Source organism: Tachyglossus aculeatus, chromosome 21, assembly GCF_015852505.1.
Source record: "Tachyglossus aculeatus isolate mTacAcu1 chromosome 21, mTacAcu1.pri, whole genome shotgun sequence".
Lineage (NCBI taxonomy): Eukaryota > Metazoa > Chordata > Mammalia > Monotremata > Tachyglossidae > Tachyglossus > Tachyglossus aculeatus.
This window is the reverse complement of record NC_052086.1, coordinates 66,321,535-66,342,336: the sequence shown is the minus strand read 5'-3', so window position 1 is coordinate 66,342,336 and position 20,802 is coordinate 66,321,535. Positions and strand designations below refer to the sequence as shown.

The window sequence follows — 20,802 nt, the reverse complement described above, 5'->3', positions numbered from 1 at the left end:
GGCCACTAAAGTGCCTTTTGGTAAATTATCGCCTCATGAAGACACTAAATGGTAGTGTAGTTCATGCCCTTACGGGTAGTTTATACCCATAAGGAGAACCGAACTTGAATTGGTAAGATTGTGTTTTTTAATCAATGATATTTATTAAGCACTTTGTTCAGAGCACTGTACTAAGAGCTTGGCATTCTGCCATTAAGAAAAAAAAAATCAAAACCCAAGTTCTTTGTCCTGGTCCTCATTCGTTTTTATTCTATTTTAGAGGCATCTTGTCCTCTTAAGATCACTCTTCATATAAGCCAACATTTAATTTTAGAAAGAACTTTGCAATAAATGTAGACCTTTGGAAAAAGCTTGAAACGAGAACTAAAAAGACAAGTGACGTACTAGAAGTCTGGAGGCTCTTAAAAATCACTGTTTTAGGGGGGCAGATAAAATAAATGGCACAGAACAAAACCTGAAAGCAACCAAAACTTTCCTCCCCACTTATCCTTGCTCTTCCCCCACTATAACCCAGCCTGCACACTTCACTCGTCTAATACCAATTTACTTACTGTGCCTCTGCCTTAATCTCTCCCACTGTCTTCCCCTTGTTCACACCCTCCCTCCTCTATGGAACTCCCTCCCCCTTCATATCCGACGGACAAACACTCTCCCAATCTTCAAAGCTATACAAAAATCTTATTTCCTCCAGGAAGCCTTCCCATCTTCTCGCCTTGTTCTCCCTCCTTCCTGCATCACCTATGCCCATAAATCCTTACTCTATAAGCACTTTGATACTCAAATGTCCCTAATCCCCACAGGTCTTAATGTACGTGTCCTTATATTCTGTTGCTTTATTTTATTTTAATGCGTGTCTACCCTGTTAGATTATAAACCGTTTGGCAGGGATATCATTTTATTTATTTATTTTGATGCTGTTGATGCCTGTTTACTTGTCCATAAATGTTGTAGGGCTGGGGTGAATATCACCAGTTTCTTTCCATGTCTTTTAATTGCTTCTCTCTTGATTTTGCCCTCTAGCTTCTTGTGGGCAAGGAATGTGTTTACCAACTCTTTTTTTTTCCATGGCACTTAAGGGCTTAGTATGTGCCGGACACTGTTTTAAGCGCTGGTGTAGATACAAGGTAATCAGGTTGGACACATTCCATTGTCCCACATGGGGCTCAGAGTCTTACTCCCCCTTTTACAGATGAGGTAACTGAGGCACAGAGAAGTTAAGTGACTTGCTCAAGGTCACACAGCTGACAAGTGGTGGAGCTGAGATTAGAATCCAAGTCCCATTCCAGGCCCATTCTCTATCCACTAGGCCATGCTGTTATATGGTACTCCCCAAGTGCTTCGGAAGGTGCTCCGAACACAGTAAGTGCTTAGTAAATAGGATTGATTGATTAGCAAAGTGCTTCCTCCTAGTAGCGCAGAAAGGAAGATTGTTGCTTCTTTTTCATGTCTTAGTCTGGTGCCTATGCATCCAGTCCAGGCCTTCTCATTCATTCGTTTTCTCTTGATGACTTCTTTGACTAGTGGAAGCTTTTATCTTGGCACAAGAGCAGGGGCCGCTCCCTTTTGGCCCCGACTACCCCTCACAATTAGCACTTTGATGTGGACCCTGGAGTGAGCACAGCTCTCTAACAGATCTGGGACTGAGGGAAATGTGAAAATAATTTCCCCCGCTGCATCACTTCCACATGCTCTCCTCCTCTGTGCCCACTCTGTTCTTCCCCACAGAAACATCCCATGTTCGTGGTCTGTGACTCGCTCTCATTTCAGCTAAGATCTGAAGCCTTGGCATTCTTTTCCCTGCCAAACACTGCCATCATTGTGTTTAGAATTTTCCGGCGGTCTCTGGGCCCGGCGATACACTGAAACGATATTGAGCAAGCACGGTCTCCTCCCCCTTAATTCAATTTTTTAGAAATGCAAGTCACAGGGAATGAGACGTTATCGTGGGAAATATATCTCCGAATAGCAGCCTCAATAAATCAGTTGATTTCTTGCGCTTGTGCTGCTGCATTTAAAACCTTAAGTTCCGACAGTTTGTTAGCTTCATGTCATGATCTATGTAGAATTATTGATTTTTTTTTTTTTTAAAAAGTCATTTGACACCTGGAGCCACAAACTGAGTTCAAGCCGTTATCTCAGTTTGGTGGTATGTTGCCCTTGGCACAGTCCCTTGATAGAGTGGGAGGGGTTGAGTGAAGGGCTCTTTGGCCCTGTCCTCTCAATCCATTGCTTTGAAAGTGGTTCTGTCACATTAAATTGCCAATGGAAATCCCCAAAGGGAAGCTCTCCTTACCTCACTGCGTCTAGCCCCCATTGCTCCTCTCTTCCTGAATTTGTTCAAGCATAAGGCAGCATAGGATAAGAGAACATTCGGAACTTTCTTTTTTCAGTAAGGTCATGAATTTTGGGATTGTCTTTCTTGTCTGAGCCAAAGGTGAAATGACGGTTATGTAGAGGGGCATATTTTCCTTTGAAAGTCTAGTTAATAGAGTTGCCAGTGGATTATCTCTGTTTTGAAGACTGGGTTAAGTGTGCATAATGCCAAAGCCACAGAAAATGAAAAACACAGTTTAGGCCTTTATTTCAACCTCGGTAACCCTATCACAGTTTTTTTCCCCCCCAGAATCTCTAACAAGTAGCAACATTGACTTTCCAGAATTTTACTTCTTTTCTCTGATCCTGCACACTCCCAAGCAGAGGGGCTGTCAAGCAGTGAAACTGGCCCGCAGGTTGGCAATAGCAGAAAGCTTGGGTTACTTTGTAAATTGTAATAATCAAGAGAATTGCATCATGCATTGAAGGGTATTTGAGCATTTGGTTATTGACTGACTGCTGCTTTTTCTTCTTTATATGTGTCCAGGCAATTCCTGTGGAGTTTCAGACTTCCAGGAGAGGCTCAGAAAATTGACCGGATGATGGAAGCTTTTGCTTCACGCTATTGCCTGTGTAACCCTGGAGTCTTCCAATCTACAGGTGAGTCATGGCATATTCTAGCCATGAAGTTCTGTCCCTCAGTTCCCTTGTTAAACTGTGTAAAACTCATTAAACAGTCAACCAAGCTCAAGTGTACTCTAAAAATGCCTTTTCCAGTAGCAAGCATGGAATTTAGAATTGCTCCCTGCCGTCCTCCTACCCGATTTTAAAGAGGTTTCCTACTTCCCTAGGAACTAGGCCGTTCCTGGGGCCTCCTGCCTTTCAAGCAGTTGTTTTGTGACCCTAATGGACCCTCCCTGAGAAAATCATTCTTCAAACTATTTAGCTGATTCTAAAAGATAGGCTCCTTGAACACTCAGGGCCCCAGAGAAACCTTCCCAGAATGGCATTCCACAAGGAATTGGTTCCAGTCCAGTCTGACCACCCCGACAGGGCTTTCCTCCTATGCCCCCGGTAAGATTCGTGAGTGATTTTATCCCCCTGGGAATAAATTCTCAGCCTCCTGGTGCAGCTAGCTCAATAGTGTCTCTGGTTTGCTTCAGATACATGCTATGTGCTGTCTTTTGCAATCATTATGCTAAACACCAGTCTCCACAACCACAACGTGAGGGATAAACCAACGGTGGAGCGATTTATATCTATGAACCGCGGCATTAATGAGGGCGGGGATCTCCCCGAGGAGTTGTTGAGGGTAAGTTGCATTGGGAACATGCTTGCGATGGCTTGCCGACTTGGTTCCCCTCAGTGTCTCTCTCTAGCCTTTTGTTCGCTTTTAGAGGTGAAATTTTTCTCCCTGTGTCAATCTGTGACAATCTGTCAACCGAAAAACAAATTGAACACGTAATTGGTGGGAGTGCTCCAGCTCCTCTGATCCTGCTTTGGTCTTTCCTCCGCCTCTACCCAAGGGTAAAGAGGGGATGTTTTTCTTGGACAAGCGAAAGCTCATGATAGTCAGCATTCCTAGCCTCCTGCAGAACACTCCCTCTAATGATGGTCCACGATATCCAATGATGGTCACGTGATCATGTATTACAAAATGCCTTTGTTTCCTCTCACTATAGTAGGTTCTCCCTGTAGGCTTGTGTTAGCAGAAATATTTCACCTATGTTTTGCTGAATTTGCTATCTTCCCCCCCTTACAGAATTTATATGAAAGCATTAAAAATGAGCCATTTAAAATTCCGGAGGACGACGGGAATGACTTGACACACACATTTTTTAATCCGGATAGAGAAGGCTGGCTACTGAAATTAGGTTAGTAGAACAGCTTGCTCTGCTGCTTTGCTTTGTGTGTATAACCATAGGTTGTTACCCCGATTAACCACTTGCTTCAAATCTAACAAATACTGAATTGCTCATTCAGCCTTTCGGAACAGCCCCTAATCTAGAAGCAGTAGCTTTTTAAAGTCACAATGACCTGCAAATACATTTCTCAGTTGTTATATTTCCCAGAGGTAGTAATTTCCCTCTTTCTCTCTCTCTCTTGCGATCTCAAGTGTTTAAATGGTGGCATTTAATAATTGAGGCATCAGCAGACTGGCACTTTAATACTTTACAGTTTCCTTGGCAGAGAAATCACACACCAGGTTACATGAACCCATCCCAGAAAACTGTCAAGTAATTTTCTAAGTAAAATTTCCACTCAGTTGTGTGTACAAGAAGCCAGATGCACGTACCTCCAAAGAGTTGTTTTTGTGTGTGTGTGTGTGTGTGTGTGTGTGTGTCTTTATTTTTCCATATTATTTGTGAGTTTCTCTTGCTTTGGTTCGGCTATGATTTTTTAATGAGTGGTTTAAATGTGCCTTCTTGTTTTCCTTCTGGCCTATGACTACTGTCACCTTTCTGTTCTGTGACTGGCTGTCTCTGCTTGTTCTGCATTAGGAGGTATGTACCGGTTGACTCCCAGCCCCTTCTTCAGTTGCTCAGTTCTCTCTTGATTTTCCCCTTCTCCTCTGTTGGTTTGTCTGAAGCTTTAATTTACGGCTTAGCCGTTCACCTGATCCATGAGCCCTCCCCTCTTCCCCCCAACTCCAGACTGGGGATGGTTCAGCCTCGGAGATACCTCTGCAGAGTTTTGAGCCAGTGGAAGAAAGCCAGCCCAATCGGGAAAGTTCGGTTAAGTCTTTAAGAGGCTTGGGACTGAAAATAAAATGCTCTCGCCTTAGAGAGATGAAGGATAACTACTATTGCCATTTCTGAACCGTGATATGAGCCATATTTTGACGTTTATCCAGGGCGTTGGTTCAGTAGTGAACTGACTCGTTAATAGCTTGTTTCAGGCAGAGCCCAGAAGACAAGTGGATATACTAGGTGGATAAATTATTATAGTCCCTCATAACGCTGATGGTTTTTACAAGGAAAGACAAACCACAGGCATTACAGATCTGGATGGTTTAAGCCTTCAGTGAGTTTGGGGCTGCTTAATCTCAGCTGCTGCCATTTTTGCTCATAGCCTGGTTTGATAGGCTGCCGTGCGGAGCTTTGGGGGAAACAGTAATAATTGTTGCCTGGGAAACAAGTGGCAGATCAATCAATCAATCAATCAATCAATCGTATTTATTGAGCGCTTACTGTGTGCAGAGCACTGTACTAAGCGCTTGGGAAGTACAAGTTGGCAACATATAGAGACAGTCCCTACCCAACAGTGGGCTCACAGTCTAGAAGGGGGAGACAGAGAACAAAACCAAACATATTAACAAAATAAATAGAATAGATATGTACAAGTAAAATAAATATGTACAAACATATATACATATATACAGGTCCTGTGGGGAAGGGAAGGAGGTAAGACGGTGGGGGGGATGGAGGGGGGAGAAGGGAGAGAGGAAGGAGGGGGCCAGAAACCAGGCCTGGTCCTCCGGTGAGCACGGACTCCTCTGCTCAGTCCTCTCCCTCCCCTTGCCCTAGACCGGACAGGAGCAGAGTCCAGCTGCAAACCGGACAGATGGGCACCCTATTTGTCCTGATCCTAAAGGGCTGGGGTGCCAACCACCTGGTGAGAGGAGGCTCGGCCCCAGGGGGAAGAAAGAGAGCCAGGGCAAGGCCTGCGTAGGGAGAACCAGAAAGGGGAGATCAGATATTTGGGATACCCGGCTCCGGAGTTCCCACACTATTTTTCCACAGAACTCTCCCGCCTTTCAGCAAAAGCAAGTTGCCGGCAGCTTCAGTTGACGAAAGTGTGTTATCAAGTACTGACAAATGCATCTTGGACCAGATGTCTGGATCATTTTCAGTTTAATTAGGCGTCAAGTCTCAGGCCCCCGATTTAGCCAGTGTGTTCCCTCTTGTGGCGGAAGCGCCGCATGAGAATTCCTAGTGGTCATTAAAGAATTCATTTTCTAACCCCCTCCATGGCCGAAACGGAAAGGAGGTAAAATGACACAGCGAAGTGCAGAATTCCTTTGAGCCGCGTACAGTCTTGGGCCCTCATGCAGTGTGGTAGAGGCACCTAGGCAGGTAGGTGAAGCCTCAGCCCCGGCTCCTAATACTAATTGTGGTATTGTGAAGCGCTTACTATGTGCCAGGCACTGTTCTAAGCAGTGGGGAAGATACAAGCTAATCCTGTTGGCCATAGTCCCTGTCCCACAGTGGGGCTCACAGTCTTCACCCCCGTTTTACAGGTGAGGGAACCGAGGCACAGAGAAGCGAACTGACTTGCCCAGGGTCACACAGAAGGCAGGTAGGCTCTGTGTGCAGCAAGTCTTGGCATAAGCCCCACATTCCCACTTGTACTTCCCAAGCGCTTAGTACGGTGCTCTGCACACAGTAAGCGCTCAATAAGTACGATTGAATGAATGAATGTATGAATTATAGCAAACCTCAAAGTCCTTCCGAAGTCCCACCTCCTCCGGAGGCTTTCCCTGATTGATTTTTTCCTCTTCCTAATTCGCACCCTCCCAACCATCATCTCAGCACTTACGCAGTTAAACTCCCAAAGGACTTAACTATTTATGTACTATTTAAGCACTTCTTCCTCCTCCCTGAAAATAAGTCTCTCCCTTTAGATGGTAAGCCCTTTGTGGGCATGGATCTTATCTCTTGTACTCTCCCAAGCACTCAAGACCGTGATCTGCACTCAGTCAATACCGTGGGTTGATTGACTGATTGATTAGAACGTGTTTTACCCTGTAACTCTTTTTAAAACAGGCTCTTAGCCCAGAAGCACTGAGAGTTTGAACTTTTCCCTATATCCCCACTGCTCCTGAGGCCCTGACACTGAGGCTGTTGGGACAAGTTGGGTTGCTGCTGACCTGGGGCAAGCCATTTCTTTTCTGAGCCCTCCTTCCTCCAGATGTGTGATAGGGATGACAATCTTGGCCCCGTCCACCTTGCAGGGATGTGGTAATAATAATAACGGTGGTATTTGTTAAGCGCTTACTAGGTGCCAAGCACTGTTCTAAGTGCTGGGGTAGTTGCAAGGCAATCAGGTTGCCCCACATGGGGCTCACAGTCTTAATCCCCATTTTACAGATGAGGTAACTGAGGTACAGAGAAGTTAAGTGGCTTGCCCAAGGTCACACAACGGACAGGTGGCGGAGCCGGGATTAAAACCCATGGCCTCTGACTCCCAAGCCCGTGGTCTTTCCACTAAGCCACGCTGCTTCCCTTAAAGACCCAACCCAAGGCCTGATGAAGGTGAGAAACTATTAGGCACTTGGTTGAAAGCTGCTAGGGAAAATCCAGATTCTGGCAGCTCTAGCAATTATAACAATTCAGAGAATCATTATAATAATACAGGGAATCCTCATTCCCCTACAGCCCAAGACTCCAAGAAGGGAATGAACTAAAACTAGCTCCTCCATCCTTGCTGTGGACCCACACTGAGGCAGAAATGAGATCCTGGCACCTTCTGCCTCTCACTCCAACCTTATTCTCTGAAGAGGGTATTTGGGGAGGTGTGTTTTAGCCTACTTTGCTGGGGATCGCCATCAGCAGCGGTACTTATTGAGTACCTACGAAGGGCAAAGCACTGTTCTGTTTGGGAGAATTAGACTGCAGGAGGGAACGGGTCTATCAGCTCTGTTGTACTGTTCCAAGCACTTAGTACTGTGCCGTGCACACAGTAAGCACCCGGTAAATACCATTGATCTACTGATTACAACAAAAGTAAGCACTGCCCTCCAGGAGCTTACATACTAATAGATGGACAGATAAAAAATAATTTGCAAATGTCAGGAGGAGAAGGAAGGACAAGGATAAGGGGTCAAGGCTGCAGGGAATAGAGAGGATGCCTGATCCTCTTTCTGACTCTGGTCATCCCTTCCCTCCCCTTCCTATCCCTGACTCAGCCATGGACTGAACCCCGGATTTGTGAATTTGCATCCTCTGACTTCCAGCGGCCCGAAAGAATCTGTAATCTGAAGCAGGATTGTTCCAAATGATTTTGAATTACTGAGAAGTTGCTGTAAGGGTGCCCGTAATTGTTCTAATCGACCCAGAGAGGTAGAGAAAGCACACCAGAGAGTATTTTTTTTCCTTCGGAAAGTGGGCCTGGCTACCGTAATTTCCAGTGCTCCTGAAGCTGTATTATTGTGCCACGTTCAAATATCCTCCCTTCACCCTGCTGTCTTCATGACTATCAGAGGCTTTTCTCACTCACTGTCTGACAATGCCAGCCTCCCGGTGAGTTAGGATAATCGGAAAGGACCTTCCTGACAGGCAGGAAAGTGACTTACAGTGATGATGGTATTTGTTAAGCGCTTACTATGTGCCAAGCACCGTTCTAAGCTCTGGGGTAGATACAAGGCAATCAGGTTGCCCCATGTGGGGCTCACAGTTTTAATCCCCATCTTACAGGTGAGGTAACTGAGGCACAGAGAAGTTAAGTGACTTGCCCAAAGCCACACAGCTGACAAGTAGTGGAGCCGGGATTAGAACTCATGACCTCTGGCTCCCAAGCCCGTGCTCTGTCCACGGAGCCACGCTGCTTCTCTTATCAGACTGCGATCACTGCCAAGTCCAGCAACGTTTCAAGACTTTCCGCGCCCCACTTTTATCCTTCCACTTCCCACACTCATTGCCAGAATTACGAGAGATCGGACCCTTCTCCCTCTAAACTCCTGCTCCCTGTTCTCTTGATCTGGCCCAACCCAAGAGCCTCTCCTCCCTCACCCACCCCTTCTTTTAGGGACCCTAAGGGGTTCCAGGAAAGGCCTGCAGCAAAAGACAGTTGCGGACCAATTGTTTCTGTTAGAACTATTTCCCCAGTTGGGTAGTCAGCACGGCATTCAAAGAGATTGCTCTTCGGAAATGACCATAAGATGCCAGACACTCCCAAACACGCGCAGAGAAACATGTTTTATCAAATGCTTACACAGGGGATTTTAGATATTTAAAACTAGAAATTTCACTTTCCAAGCAAAGTGCATGTTCCAATGAGGCAGGAATTCACTTGTTTGATTTCATAATCGTAACATTTAATCAGTCTATCGATCATATTTATTGAGCACTTACTATGTGCAGAGAACTGTACTAAGTGCTTGGGAGGGTCCAGTTGCGTTAGATTTGGTAGACGTGATTCCTGTCCTCATGGAGCTTACAGTCAAGAGGGAGAGACAAACATTAAATTACAGCTAGGGGAGATGGCACCCACCCTTTCCTCTCCATTCAAACTGCTGCTGTGCTAATCCAAGCACTTCTTGTATCCCACCTTTACTGCGCCAACCTCTTTGTTGACCTCCCTGCCTCCGTTCTCTGCCCTCTCTAATCTATGCTCCGCTCCGCTGCCCGGATCATTTTTCTGAAAAACCATTCAGTCTTTAACTCTGCAGTACATAAAAATGCCAGTGGTTGCCCACCCACCTCATCAAAACAGAAATGCCTTACAGTCGGCTTTAAGGCGCTCAGTCAGCTCTCTTTCCCTCCTCCGTGGTCTTGCTGATCTCCTACTACAACCCAATCCACCCACTTCACTCCTTTAACACCAGCCTATCTTCTGTAGCTCGATCTCATCTGTCCCACTGTCGACCCCTCACCCACCTCCGGCCTCGTGTCCCCCTTCATATCCAACAGTCTATCACTCTCCCCACCTTCCAACCCTCCCCAAATTACATCTCCTCCAAGAAGCCTTCCTTGACTAAGCCCTCATTTTCCCTGCTCACCCTCCCCTCTCTATCGTTTATGCATTTGGCGGGGGTGGGGGGTCTCCTATCAGTGATTAATTTATTTTAATGTCCTTCTCCCCCTGTGGACTGTAAGCTCCTGTAGGCAGGGATCCTGTCTGCCAACGCTATTGTATTTTCCCAAGCACTTCGTACAGTGTTCTGCCCGTGATAAGCGCTCAATAAATACTATTGATTGAGATGTATGGCAGTGCTGTGGGTCTGGACTGGAGTAAATGTCGAAGTGTTAAAGGGGTACAGACCTAAGTACATAGGTTATGCAGAAAGGAGTTCGAATAGGTGGGGAAATGAGAGGTTAATCAGGAAAGGCCTGTTGGAGATGGAGAGAGTGGTGGTCTGGCACATATGAAGGTGTAGGGGATTCCAGACCAGGGTGCCCATTCACATCCCATTTAGTGTGACAGTCCTTATCTATCTTGTCTGTTCCCTCTACCTTTTGGGTCCTCTTATTTTGTAAGAATTGTTGGATGGTCAGTCAGTAAGCACAAATCAAGGGTGATGTGTGTCTGACCAATATCAGCAGTAAACCTGGAGGAGCAAGCTAGAGAAAATAGGAACCAAGATCTTTGGTAGCTTCTTTTTATTTTAGAAAAAAAAAAAAAGAAATCGTGAATGTTTCTTTGTCCCAAAGCTTCCTGTTAGAAATACACCAGCTAGGAAAGGTCCTTCTATACTTATCTTCTGACCAGAGCTCACGGTGGCCCAGGGGCCTAGAGCAGCTTACATAAAATCTTTGTAATTCGGATTTCTAGCATCAAGGAATTCACAAGAAATTAGGTGGGTGCTCAAGAAGTACTGTTACTAGAACCATTGTTACAGGATGGACAAAACAAGTAGCTTCAAGGGCAACTCAGAGTGGAGAGGAAGAAGATTTGATTCCTGGCATTTCAGTACAGGGTTTCCTAATACCAGTAATAATAATGATGGCATCTGTTAAGTGCTTACTATGTGCCAAGCACTGTTCTAAGCGCTGGGGGAGATACAAAGTAATCAGGTTGTCCCACATGGGGCTCTCATTCTTAATCCCCATTTTAGAGATGAGGTTACTGGGGCACATAGAAGTTGAGTGGCTCGCCCAAAGTCACACATCTGACAAGTGCATCTCTATATGTTGCCGACTTGTACTTCCCAAGTGCTTAGTACAGTGCTCTGCACACAGTAAGCGCTCAATAAATATGATTGAATGAATGAATGAATGAAGTGCCGGAGCTGGGATTAGAACCCATGACCTTTGTGTCCTTTAATGTAACTCTGCTAAGGAAGCCGAAGAAAAGGATCAATCAATTGATCAGTCAGTGCTATTTTATTGAGCAGAGCATTATACGAAGCGTTTGGGAGGGTATCATTCATTCAGTCGTATTTATTGAGTGCTTCCTGTGTGCAGAGCACTGTACTAAGCACTTGGAAAGTATAATTCAGCAATAAAGAGAGACCATCCCTGCCCACACTGGGCTTACAGTCTAGAAGGGGGGAGACAGACATCATATAACAGAGTTCTTAGACCCGTTTCCTGCCCACAACGAGCTTACTGTTTAGAAGGTCTAGAAATAAACCTAGTTCTTTTCTTTTCCTTCACAGTGCTAATCGTCAGGGTTTCCCAGTGGAACGGGTCAGAGAGAAAGAGAAACCTCACCTCCCTATCCTCACTTCCACCTGAAGCACATCCGCCCTCTGAGGCAGCGCGTAGGAGCCCATTGCTGGTGCCCCATAGCCCAATTGGCCATTAGGGTCCGAGTTCCCGAAGCCCAGAATCTGCTCCCGTGAGTGAGTAGGGTGCCGAAGGTGTGCTAATAACAATAACTGTGGTATTCGGTAAGGGCTTACTGTGTGCCAAGCACTGTACTAAAGGCTGGCGTAGATACAAGATAATCAGATCCCATGTGGGACTCACAGTCCTAAGTAGGAGAGGAAACATTTTGCGGATGAGGGAACTGAGGCACAGAGGAAATGAAGTGGCTTGCCCAGGGTCAGTTAGCAGGTAAGTGGCAGACCCAGGTCATCTGAGTGCTCTTTCTACTAGGCCATGCTGTTTCTCTGCTACTAGGCATTTACATCAATTACTGGCATTCATATGCCAGTTTTGCAGCCACAAAATCATAGTGCTGGAAAGAATCCGACGTGGCCATCTGCTTCAACCCCCGTCTCCCGGCAGGCGGTTAACCGAACAGTTCAGGACAATAAGTTGTCTCCTCTTTCTAAAGGACTTCTGGGTCAATAGCCTACTCTCAGATTTCTCACCCCAAGCTTTGGGTGATCAAGTTCTTTCATCTATCCAACAGTACTTTAATAATAATAATGGTGGCATTTGTTAAGCGCTTACTATGTGCAGAGCACTGTTCTAAGTGCTGGGGGGGATACAAGGCGATCAAGTTGTCCCACTTGGGGCTCACAGTCTTAATCCCCATTTTACAGATAAGGGAACTGAGGCTCAGAGAAGTTAAGTGACTTGCCCAAGGTCACACAGCAGACGTGGCGGAGCTGGGATTCAAACCCATGACCTCTGACTCCAAAGCCCGGCCTCTTTCCACCGAGCCATGCTACTTTCTCACTACAGTCCTCTTTTTAACTCCCTGAGGACCCAGGGGTGGTTTTTTAGTTTTTGTTTTGTGGGACCCTAACCTTTATTCTTACTGCATAGATGGGAAAACAGAGGCACTAGGATGGGAAGTGATTTTCCTAAAGCCACACATCGTAACGGTGACAAGATGAGGTTCAAACTTCCCATCCCATAACACTCTTGCTTATACAACAATAATAATAATTGTGGTATTTAAGTGCTTACTATGTGCCCGGCACTCTACTAAGCGTTTGGGTAGAGACAAGATAATTGGTTTGGACATGGTCCCCGTCCCACGTGGGGCTCACAATCCCCCATTTTACAGATGAGGTAACTGAGGCACAGAGATGCCCAAGGTCACACAGCAGACAAGTGGCAGAACCAGGATTAGAACCCAGGTCCTGCTGACTCTCAGTCCCGTGCTCTATCCGTTAGGCCACGCTGCTTCCTCTATCGCTTTTCTTAGGCAAAGACAGTGGCAGAAAGCAACTGGCTAGAAGGGGCTCTAAGGTGTCATAAGATTAGGAGGTGACTGACCCGAAGCTGTTGGGATCATGAATGGGAGCAGGCCGACTAAATCAAAGAGTTAACGAAAACTGGACAATTTCTAGTCACCGGCGTTTTCCGGTTATTTAGGTCTGAGTTCTGGAGCAGAAGGAAGGGTACCCAAAGATGGTCATGAGCACCTGAAAGGTGTTTCCCCCGCCCCTGCAAGAATTCACCTGGAATTCGATGCACCATCCCAGACCGCTCAGTGATATTAGAAGAATTCAGCGCTCCCGACTAGGCATTGGGCTTTCTCTCTTTTCTTTTTAAATGATATATAAGTGCTTACAATGTACCAGGCACTTTAGTATGCGCTGGGGTAGATAAGCAGGTTGGGCACAGTCTCTGTCCCACAGGGGGCTCACAGTCTTAATCCCCAATTTACAGATGAGGCAATTGAGGCACAGAGAAGTTGAGTGACTTGCCCAGGGTCCCAAAGCGGACAAGTGGCAGATCGGGATTGAAACCCAAATCCTCAGACTCCCACGCCCGTGCTCTTTTCACTAGGCCATGCTGCTCTTTTTGGATGAAATTTTTCTAGCTGCAGTTGCAGCTAGCTGTGCTCCCTCCCTGCCAGCTTTCTGTTTCTTTCTGTACCAGATCTGGGCAAACGGGGGCAAATTCAAGCACCTCGTTAGGTATTTCTAGCAGAGGCCCTGGAATGGGCTGCTTCTATGAAGGTGGCATCACCAGCCCCGAGTTGCCAGAGCAAACCTTGGGGCTCAGAGACCAAGAACCAGGTCCTCGTCCACTTCGACTGCCTCTTGTCTATGCATTTCTTCTAGAACACTATAAATCACCAATCCCTCCCCGCCAACCTGTCCACAAGCTCTTCCTGCATTGATCCCGGTTTGTGTGTTTTCAGCGTCTCAGCACTTGCCTCCGCTTGCTTTTGGATCACTTCCCTGTCTCCCCCCCTTCCCCTTTAAAGCGAGATTCCCATAGTAATAATAATAATAATAATGTTGGCATTTGTTAAGCGCTTACTATGTGCAAAGCACTGTTCTGAGCGCTGGGGGGGGATACAAAGTGATCAGGTTGTCCCATGTGGGGTTCACAGTCTTAATCCCCATTTTACAGATGAGGTAGCTGAGGCTCAGAGGAGTTAAGTGACTTGCCCAAGGTCACACAGCAGACAGTTGGTGGAATAATAATAATAATGTTGATGCCGGCATTTGTGCTAACCGCTGGGGGAGATACAAGGTCAGCTGGTTGTCTCACGTAGGGCTCACAGTCTTAATCCTCATTTGACAGAGGGAACTGAGTCGGGATTCTAGTAAATCTAGTAAATTTACTAATAAACCTAGTAAATGTAGTAAAACCGTGGGAGACCACGTGACAGTGTGGCTCGGCACCTGCGAAGCTCCCACATCAGTGACTCGGAGCCCCGAAAAGGATGCTACTCACCCCAAATAACATTTCATGGGCAACAGCATGCGTGTTAGGAATAGCGGGTCAGAGCCTGGAGCTAGTTTTGCTGTGTCTGTCATGTTCTGTTTATTAAAGTGGTTGTTCTTTAAGATAAAAAGAGACTAAGAGGTCTTTGTGAGAGCAAACAGGTAGTCCAGAGATTTGGTGATCATCATCATCAATCGTATTTATTGAGCGCTTACTATGTGCAGAGCACTGTACTAAGCGCTTGGTGATGATTCCTTCATCATCCTTCATCATCCAATCATCATTGGTGATGATTCATTCATCATTTGGTGATGATTCCTTCACTCTGATAATCCCCCAGGGGAAGGGGTAATGGTTAATAATCTCTGTCAGTTTTTCCCAGAATGCAGTAAATATGGTAAGCACTGTGATGTAATGAGATCAGCCTATTGATAAACCCAGGGGCAGGCAGTGATTTGGCAATTATTTCTCTGGGTTGGAGGGTAGGGGTTGGGAGGGAGGGACAAAGAGTAAAGTTCATCCACTAAGATGTGGGTCTTCTCTGCTCCCAATTCTTCCTGGAAACTGATGGGAAAGTAATCAGATTATAAAGGATTTCCCAAGCCAAACCAGGACAGGGCAGGGAGGAACGAAAGCCTCGAGCAGGCACCTTTTTTTCTTCCTTTCTTTTTATTTTATTTTATTTTATTTGGTAGATGGGATTCCTTGACCTGGGTTTCTAGCAGGGCCTGTCCTGCTACAGTGTTTTGGGCTGAGGTTATGAAAGGGTAAGCTTGCTTCTCAGTTAGTTATTCATGAGTTTGCCCCGAAGCCCCCTCATCACTCAGGTGCACGCATCACTCAGCACGAGCGTTGGTTTCAGATTTTCCCTGTCCGTTAAAAACACCGAACCCTCCCTGACTGGAAGGAAAGGCCTTAAGCAAAGCTTAGTTTCCTGGCAGTATTTCTGAGGCTGGGTAGTGCTTGTTTTGAAAACTGTGACGTCTTTGATAAGGTTCCAGGACTGAACTCCTTCCTCCAGCTACATCTGACTTACTGGGTTTTGGGGTTTTTTAGGAGGAAGAGTGAAAACCTGGAAGCGCCGGTGGTTCATCCTGACAGATAATTGCCTGTATTACTTTGAATACACAACAGTGAGTATAAGGCCCCGGCTCTGCCTAATCCTCTTGCCAAAAGTAACCAGACCCCAGAACCAGAGCCAAGAGAGTGATTTGAAATGTACATGAAAATGCTTTTCTATCTTCTAGGACAAAGAGCCTAGGGGGATTATCCCTTTGGAAAATCTGAGCATAAGAGAAGTGGAAGATCCACGAAAACCTGTAAGACATTTTCCTCCCACCTTGTCCATCACCCCCCTCCCCTCCTCCTCTCCCCTCATCCTCTTCCGTATTTTCTGAGCATCTTTTCTGACAGAGCACTGTGCTAGGTACTCGGGAGCTAGGTGCTCAGGAGCATACAATAAACTTGGAAGACCCTGACTGTGCCTTCAGTGAATTTATAATCAAACCTTATTAATCTGCTTATCCTGCCCCTACCGCAGTACTTAGCACAGTGCTCATAAATACCATTATTAATAAACCTTATTGAAGGTACATCTCCAAGAGGCCTTCCCAGACTGTTCCCCTTTCCACTTCTCCCACTCCCTTTCTGCATCACCCTGACTTGCTCCCTTTGTTTTTCCCCCACTCCCAGCCCCGCAGAACTAATAATTATAATAATGGCATTTATTAAGCACTTACTATGTGCAAAGCACTGTTCTAAGCGCTGGGGAGGTTACAGGGTAGTCAGGTTGTCCCACGTGGGGCTCACAGTCTTAATCCCCATTTTACAGATGAGGTAACTGAGGCACAGAGAAGTTAAGTGATTTGCCCAAAGTCCCGCAGCTGACAAGTGGCGGAGCCGGGATTTGAACCCATGACCCCTGACTCCAAAGCCCAGGTTCTTTCCACTGCTGCTTATCTGGAATTTATTTGTATTGATATCTGTCACTAGCCCTCCCACCCCTCCCCGACTGTAAACTCATTGTGGGCAGGGATTGTGTCTGTTGTTGTATTGTACTCTCCGAAGTGCTTAGTACAGTGCTTTGCACTCGGTAAGTGCTCCATAAATACGATCGAATGAGTGAATGAATGATCTTTTTTACTAAGTCTGTTTTCGTAATTACATTTCTGTGGTGGACATAATTTGCACGTAGAATGCAAAATATTTGGGGCAGACCTCTCTCATTTTTAGGTTCCATTATTCACAAGTACGTCTCTCCCTCTCATCTTGTTTTTCTCCCCAGAACTGTTTTGAGCTCTACAACCCAAGCCATAAGGGACAAGTCATTAAAGCCTGTAAAACAGAGGCGGATGGCCGAGTGGTAGAAGGTAACCATGTTGTGTATCGAATCTCTGCCCCTACACCCGAGGAGAAGGAGGAATGGATCAAGTCGATCAAGTGAGTAACAGGACTTAAATGGAAAGTCTTGGGTGTGTTCAGTGAGGTCTTCCCTATCCCATGCCCCAACAAGTAATGTTCCAACTTCACATTCCAGAAACCTAAGGGGCCTTGGAATAGTCCTTCGTACATTTCTCTGACAAGCATTCATCCGTCAAGGAATCAAAGTAGCGATAGCATTTATCGAGCGTCCACGGGGTTCAGTGCATTGTTCGAAGCATTTGGGAAGTACAAAGGAAATTGGTGTATTCCTTGCCCACATGGAACTTACTGTTTAATGGGGGAGATAGTTATAAATATAGTTACAAAGAGAGTAATCAAAATAATTTAGTGTGTGTGTGTGCTGATATCGGATATAGTTATAGATAGCACCTAAGTACTAGAAAAGGCTGACTGGTTCTGGGAATTAATCAGGGGAAGCTTACTGGAGGAATTGGGATTTTCAGGAAGGCTTTGAGATGAGGAGAGCTGTGGTCTTTTGGATTTGGGAAGGGAGTTCAAAGTCGGGGCCAAAGTGGAAGTGAGGGTGCAGAGGGGGTAGCATCTATTCTATCTATTTGTTTTATTTTGTTGGTATGTTTGGTTTTGTTCTCTGTCTCCCCCATTTAGACTGTGAGCCCACTGTTGGGTAGGGACCGTCTCTATGTGTTGCCAACTTGTACTTCCCAAGCGCTTAGTGCAGTGCTCTGCACACAGTAAGCGCTCAATAAGTACGATTGATGATGATCAGGAGTGAGGTGCAGTTAATTAAAAGGTTAGTTGGAGAGGAATAAAGAGAGCAAGTCGGAGAGCAGCAGATGAAAAGAGCAGCCGAAAAGGCTGATCGAGTGGAGTTTTTTCTCGACGTGAAGGGACACAGGAAGCCAGTGGAGATGTGTGCTGAGGGATGTAAGGGGAGAAGGTGGAGGGAGGGAAGGCAGCAAGGAGGCTGGTACAGTGGTCTAGGGCTGGTAGGACCAGAATTTGTATCAGTGTGATAGCTGTTTGGCCAGAAAGGCAAGGGCAGAACCGGGAGCTGTGTATGAAGAACCAGCAGAATTTGGCAGTAGATTAAATTTGGCACCAGAAGGACGGGGAGGATTTGAGGATTCCACACAGATTCAGGCTTCTGGGACAGCAAGGATGCATAATGGCTTAGTGGAGAGAGCACGGGCTTGGGAGTCGGAGGTCGTGGGTTCTAATCCTGGTTCCTCCACTCGTCAGCGGGGTGACTATGGGCAAGTCACTTCACTTACCTCATCTGTAAAATGGGGATGAAGCCTGTGAGCCCCACGTGAGACAACCTGATTCGCTTGTATCTACCCCAGCTTGGTGCTTGGCACATAGTGAGCACTTAACAAATGCAATTAGTATGATTATGTTATTGACTGAGCTGGAAAGGTTAGGACTGGGTTTAGGGGGGAAAGTTGGGTCGTTTTCGAATTTCAAAGACTAGAAAGTCGACATTCTCTTTTGGCCCTACTGCTCTGTTAACGTTAATGGGTGAAAGAAAAGTGTTAAGCAGTCTCTTGTTCCCTGATTTATTTTTTTTCTCCTCCTCCATCACCAGAGCGAGTATCAGCAGGGATCCTTTCTACGATATGTTAGCAACGAGGAAAAGACGAATCGCCAATAAGAAATAGCTCTTCCCGGCCGGATCAGGGTCTGCACTAGTCCCGTGACATTTGACCAGGTAGGGAGAAAAATCACATCACCATGGGCAGAAAGCAATTGGAGAACATGATTCGCTATTTCATCGGTGAATGGACAAACCAAACTCCCCACCGGAAAACCTTCTTGAGAGACCCCTGCTTGGGAGAGTGATATTTTGCTTACAGCATTGGAGCAAGCTTCCTGGGGGGTAGCTGCACTGGAATTATTATTTTAATTTGCTAAACTGAAGACATGGAAGCCTTATGTGTATTTTGGGTTTTTCAATCCGTCCATGAGAGGAAAAAAAAAAACCAGTAACAACTGATCAGGCTAACATACAATAGGAAATATCCCTTCCTGTTTGTTGAGCATATTGCCCAGCGCAGGAGATGTCAGAAAAACATTCTTTTAGTGATTTTTACTTAACAAAAGTGCTTCATACTAAGCCTTCAAAACTGGTGTACGGTATAGTTCAAACTTCGTTTTCTGAATGTAAAAATTTTTGTCATTACCAGCTGTAAAACCCATAATCATTAGCAGCAGGGGGCCAAACCCATCATGTCATAAAAAAGTGAAAATCTACCACATTGTTTTGTTTCGAACCCTTTTCTTTAGATATTACGGAAATACTTTTGTATGGCTTTTCGTATTCTGCGATTGAGACAAACGTTTACTTTCTAACAGTAGTATTTTTGAACGGCAGCTGTATCGGTAGCTCCTGGGCACAACAATATAGTGTGCCGTGAAAATAAAATACCCAGCTTCCAGGGACTTAGGAAATCGGGCTGCATTTCAGGGGTAGCCGCAGCTGCCGGTGGACTCAGTTTGCTGCTCCCATTCAGACCGAGTTGCCAAGCGGTAAAGAAAAAGCGGAATTATTCCTCTTGTATCTGCCATCTTCTGTGGACCTGCCTTCCCACTGTCCTGTACTGAATATTTGTCTGTTTTGATAAGGGCTAGTTATTAGAATAGGTAAGGAAACCGGGCATGCCGGACTAGCAATCATTAGCCGAACTTCTTTGGTGATCAGAGAGGGTTACTCTCCCGCGATCAGTCAGAGAGCTTGCCTTAGGCCTCTTCATGGGGTTTTTTTGTTTGTTTGTTTGTTCTGTTAAATATTGTAGAGAAAACCAGTTAGCCAAAGAATAGAAAATGTCGGGGTTGAGCCTCTACCACTGATTCTCAGACGTATATTTGGGAGACTAAGCTTTAATCTCCCAACACAGATGTGTCCTCCGTGGATCTGACTGTTGAAAGTCCCGCTCTCTCCTCCGCATATGTACGCTGTCTTCATTTCTTCAAGACAGTACGTTTTACTTATATTGTACATATTCAGAACAAGTTGGCCAGGTATGTCCTATAGGCAGAACACTGAACAAACCGTGGTTCTCTAATTCACCAGAGTTCATTGTTAAAGAGTTTCATGATTCTATTTCAGAGCTTAAAAAAGCGTGGGAGAACTATTTCATTTCAAAACACTACCCCACCAAACCATCCTGCTCTGCTGGTTTTCATATAGTTTAAACCCCAAATTCCCTCACCGGCCACGCTGAAAGTTCTTGAGGTCCATGGCATGGAGAATTGTGAATTTTCAGCTCTCTCCAGAACTAACTAAACGATTTAAGGGGAACTTCATGAGCGTGATATTTTGGGTAGGGGGAAGATATTTTTCTGCAGGTGTTTTTTCCAAGTGAACCCAAAAACGACCACCCTGACGTCCTGTAAAGTGCAAGTAGAGGACAGTGGTACAGTGGCTCCTGAGGAATGGGCACAGTGATTAATGGTGCTTTTCTATGCCAGATGTATTTATTTTCCTGTCTGTACACACTGTAGATTTCATTTATGAAGCTAACACCGCCGAAAGTGTTCTTTCCTACATGAAGGGAAGGTGGAAACCAGGGACCTTCTCCCCGCAAGCTTGCCCTGAGTGCGAAGGCACTGCACAAAGGTGTGGCCACAGGTGCTTCATTTAGTACCTGCTGCAGAGAGAGAAAATCGATGGAAAAGAAATCTCAATTCCTATTTTTCTTGCTTTTGAAGTTCAACCTTACATGTGAGGAAATAATAATGTTGGAGCTGTATGTTTCGATAATGATGAGGATCTCAGTGGCTCTGTGGAAGGAATGGAGCCTTTAGTTGGTGGTGTGAATAGGGGATGATGCAGTTCATCTACTGA

The 20,802-nt window shown here is 45.7% G+C and overlaps 1 protein-coding gene across 1 annotated transcript in view; it reads left to right on the top strand.

The window, feature by feature from the left end:
- The window catches only part of CYTH3 (cytohesin 3), a 117,493-nt gene extending 98,285 nt beyond the window's left edge, over window positions 1-19,208 (top strand). The window contains exons 7-13 of the mRNA XM_038762525.1: window positions 2,861-2,973; window positions 3,477-3,625; window positions 4,076-4,187; window positions 15,612-15,688; window positions 15,803-15,874; window positions 16,840-16,994; window positions 18,544-19,208. Of these exons, the coding sequence (XP_038618453.1) occupies window positions 2,861-2,973; window positions 3,477-3,625; window positions 4,076-4,187; window positions 15,612-15,688; window positions 15,803-15,874; window positions 16,840-16,994; window positions 18,544-18,616 (751 nt within the window). The 3' untranslated portion in view covers window positions 18,617-19,208. The remainder of the gene's footprint in view (window positions 1-2,860; window positions 2,974-3,476; window positions 3,626-4,075; window positions 4,188-15,611; window positions 15,689-15,802; window positions 15,875-16,839; window positions 16,995-18,543) is intronic.
- Window positions 19,209-20,802: the final 1,594 nt, after the last annotated feature.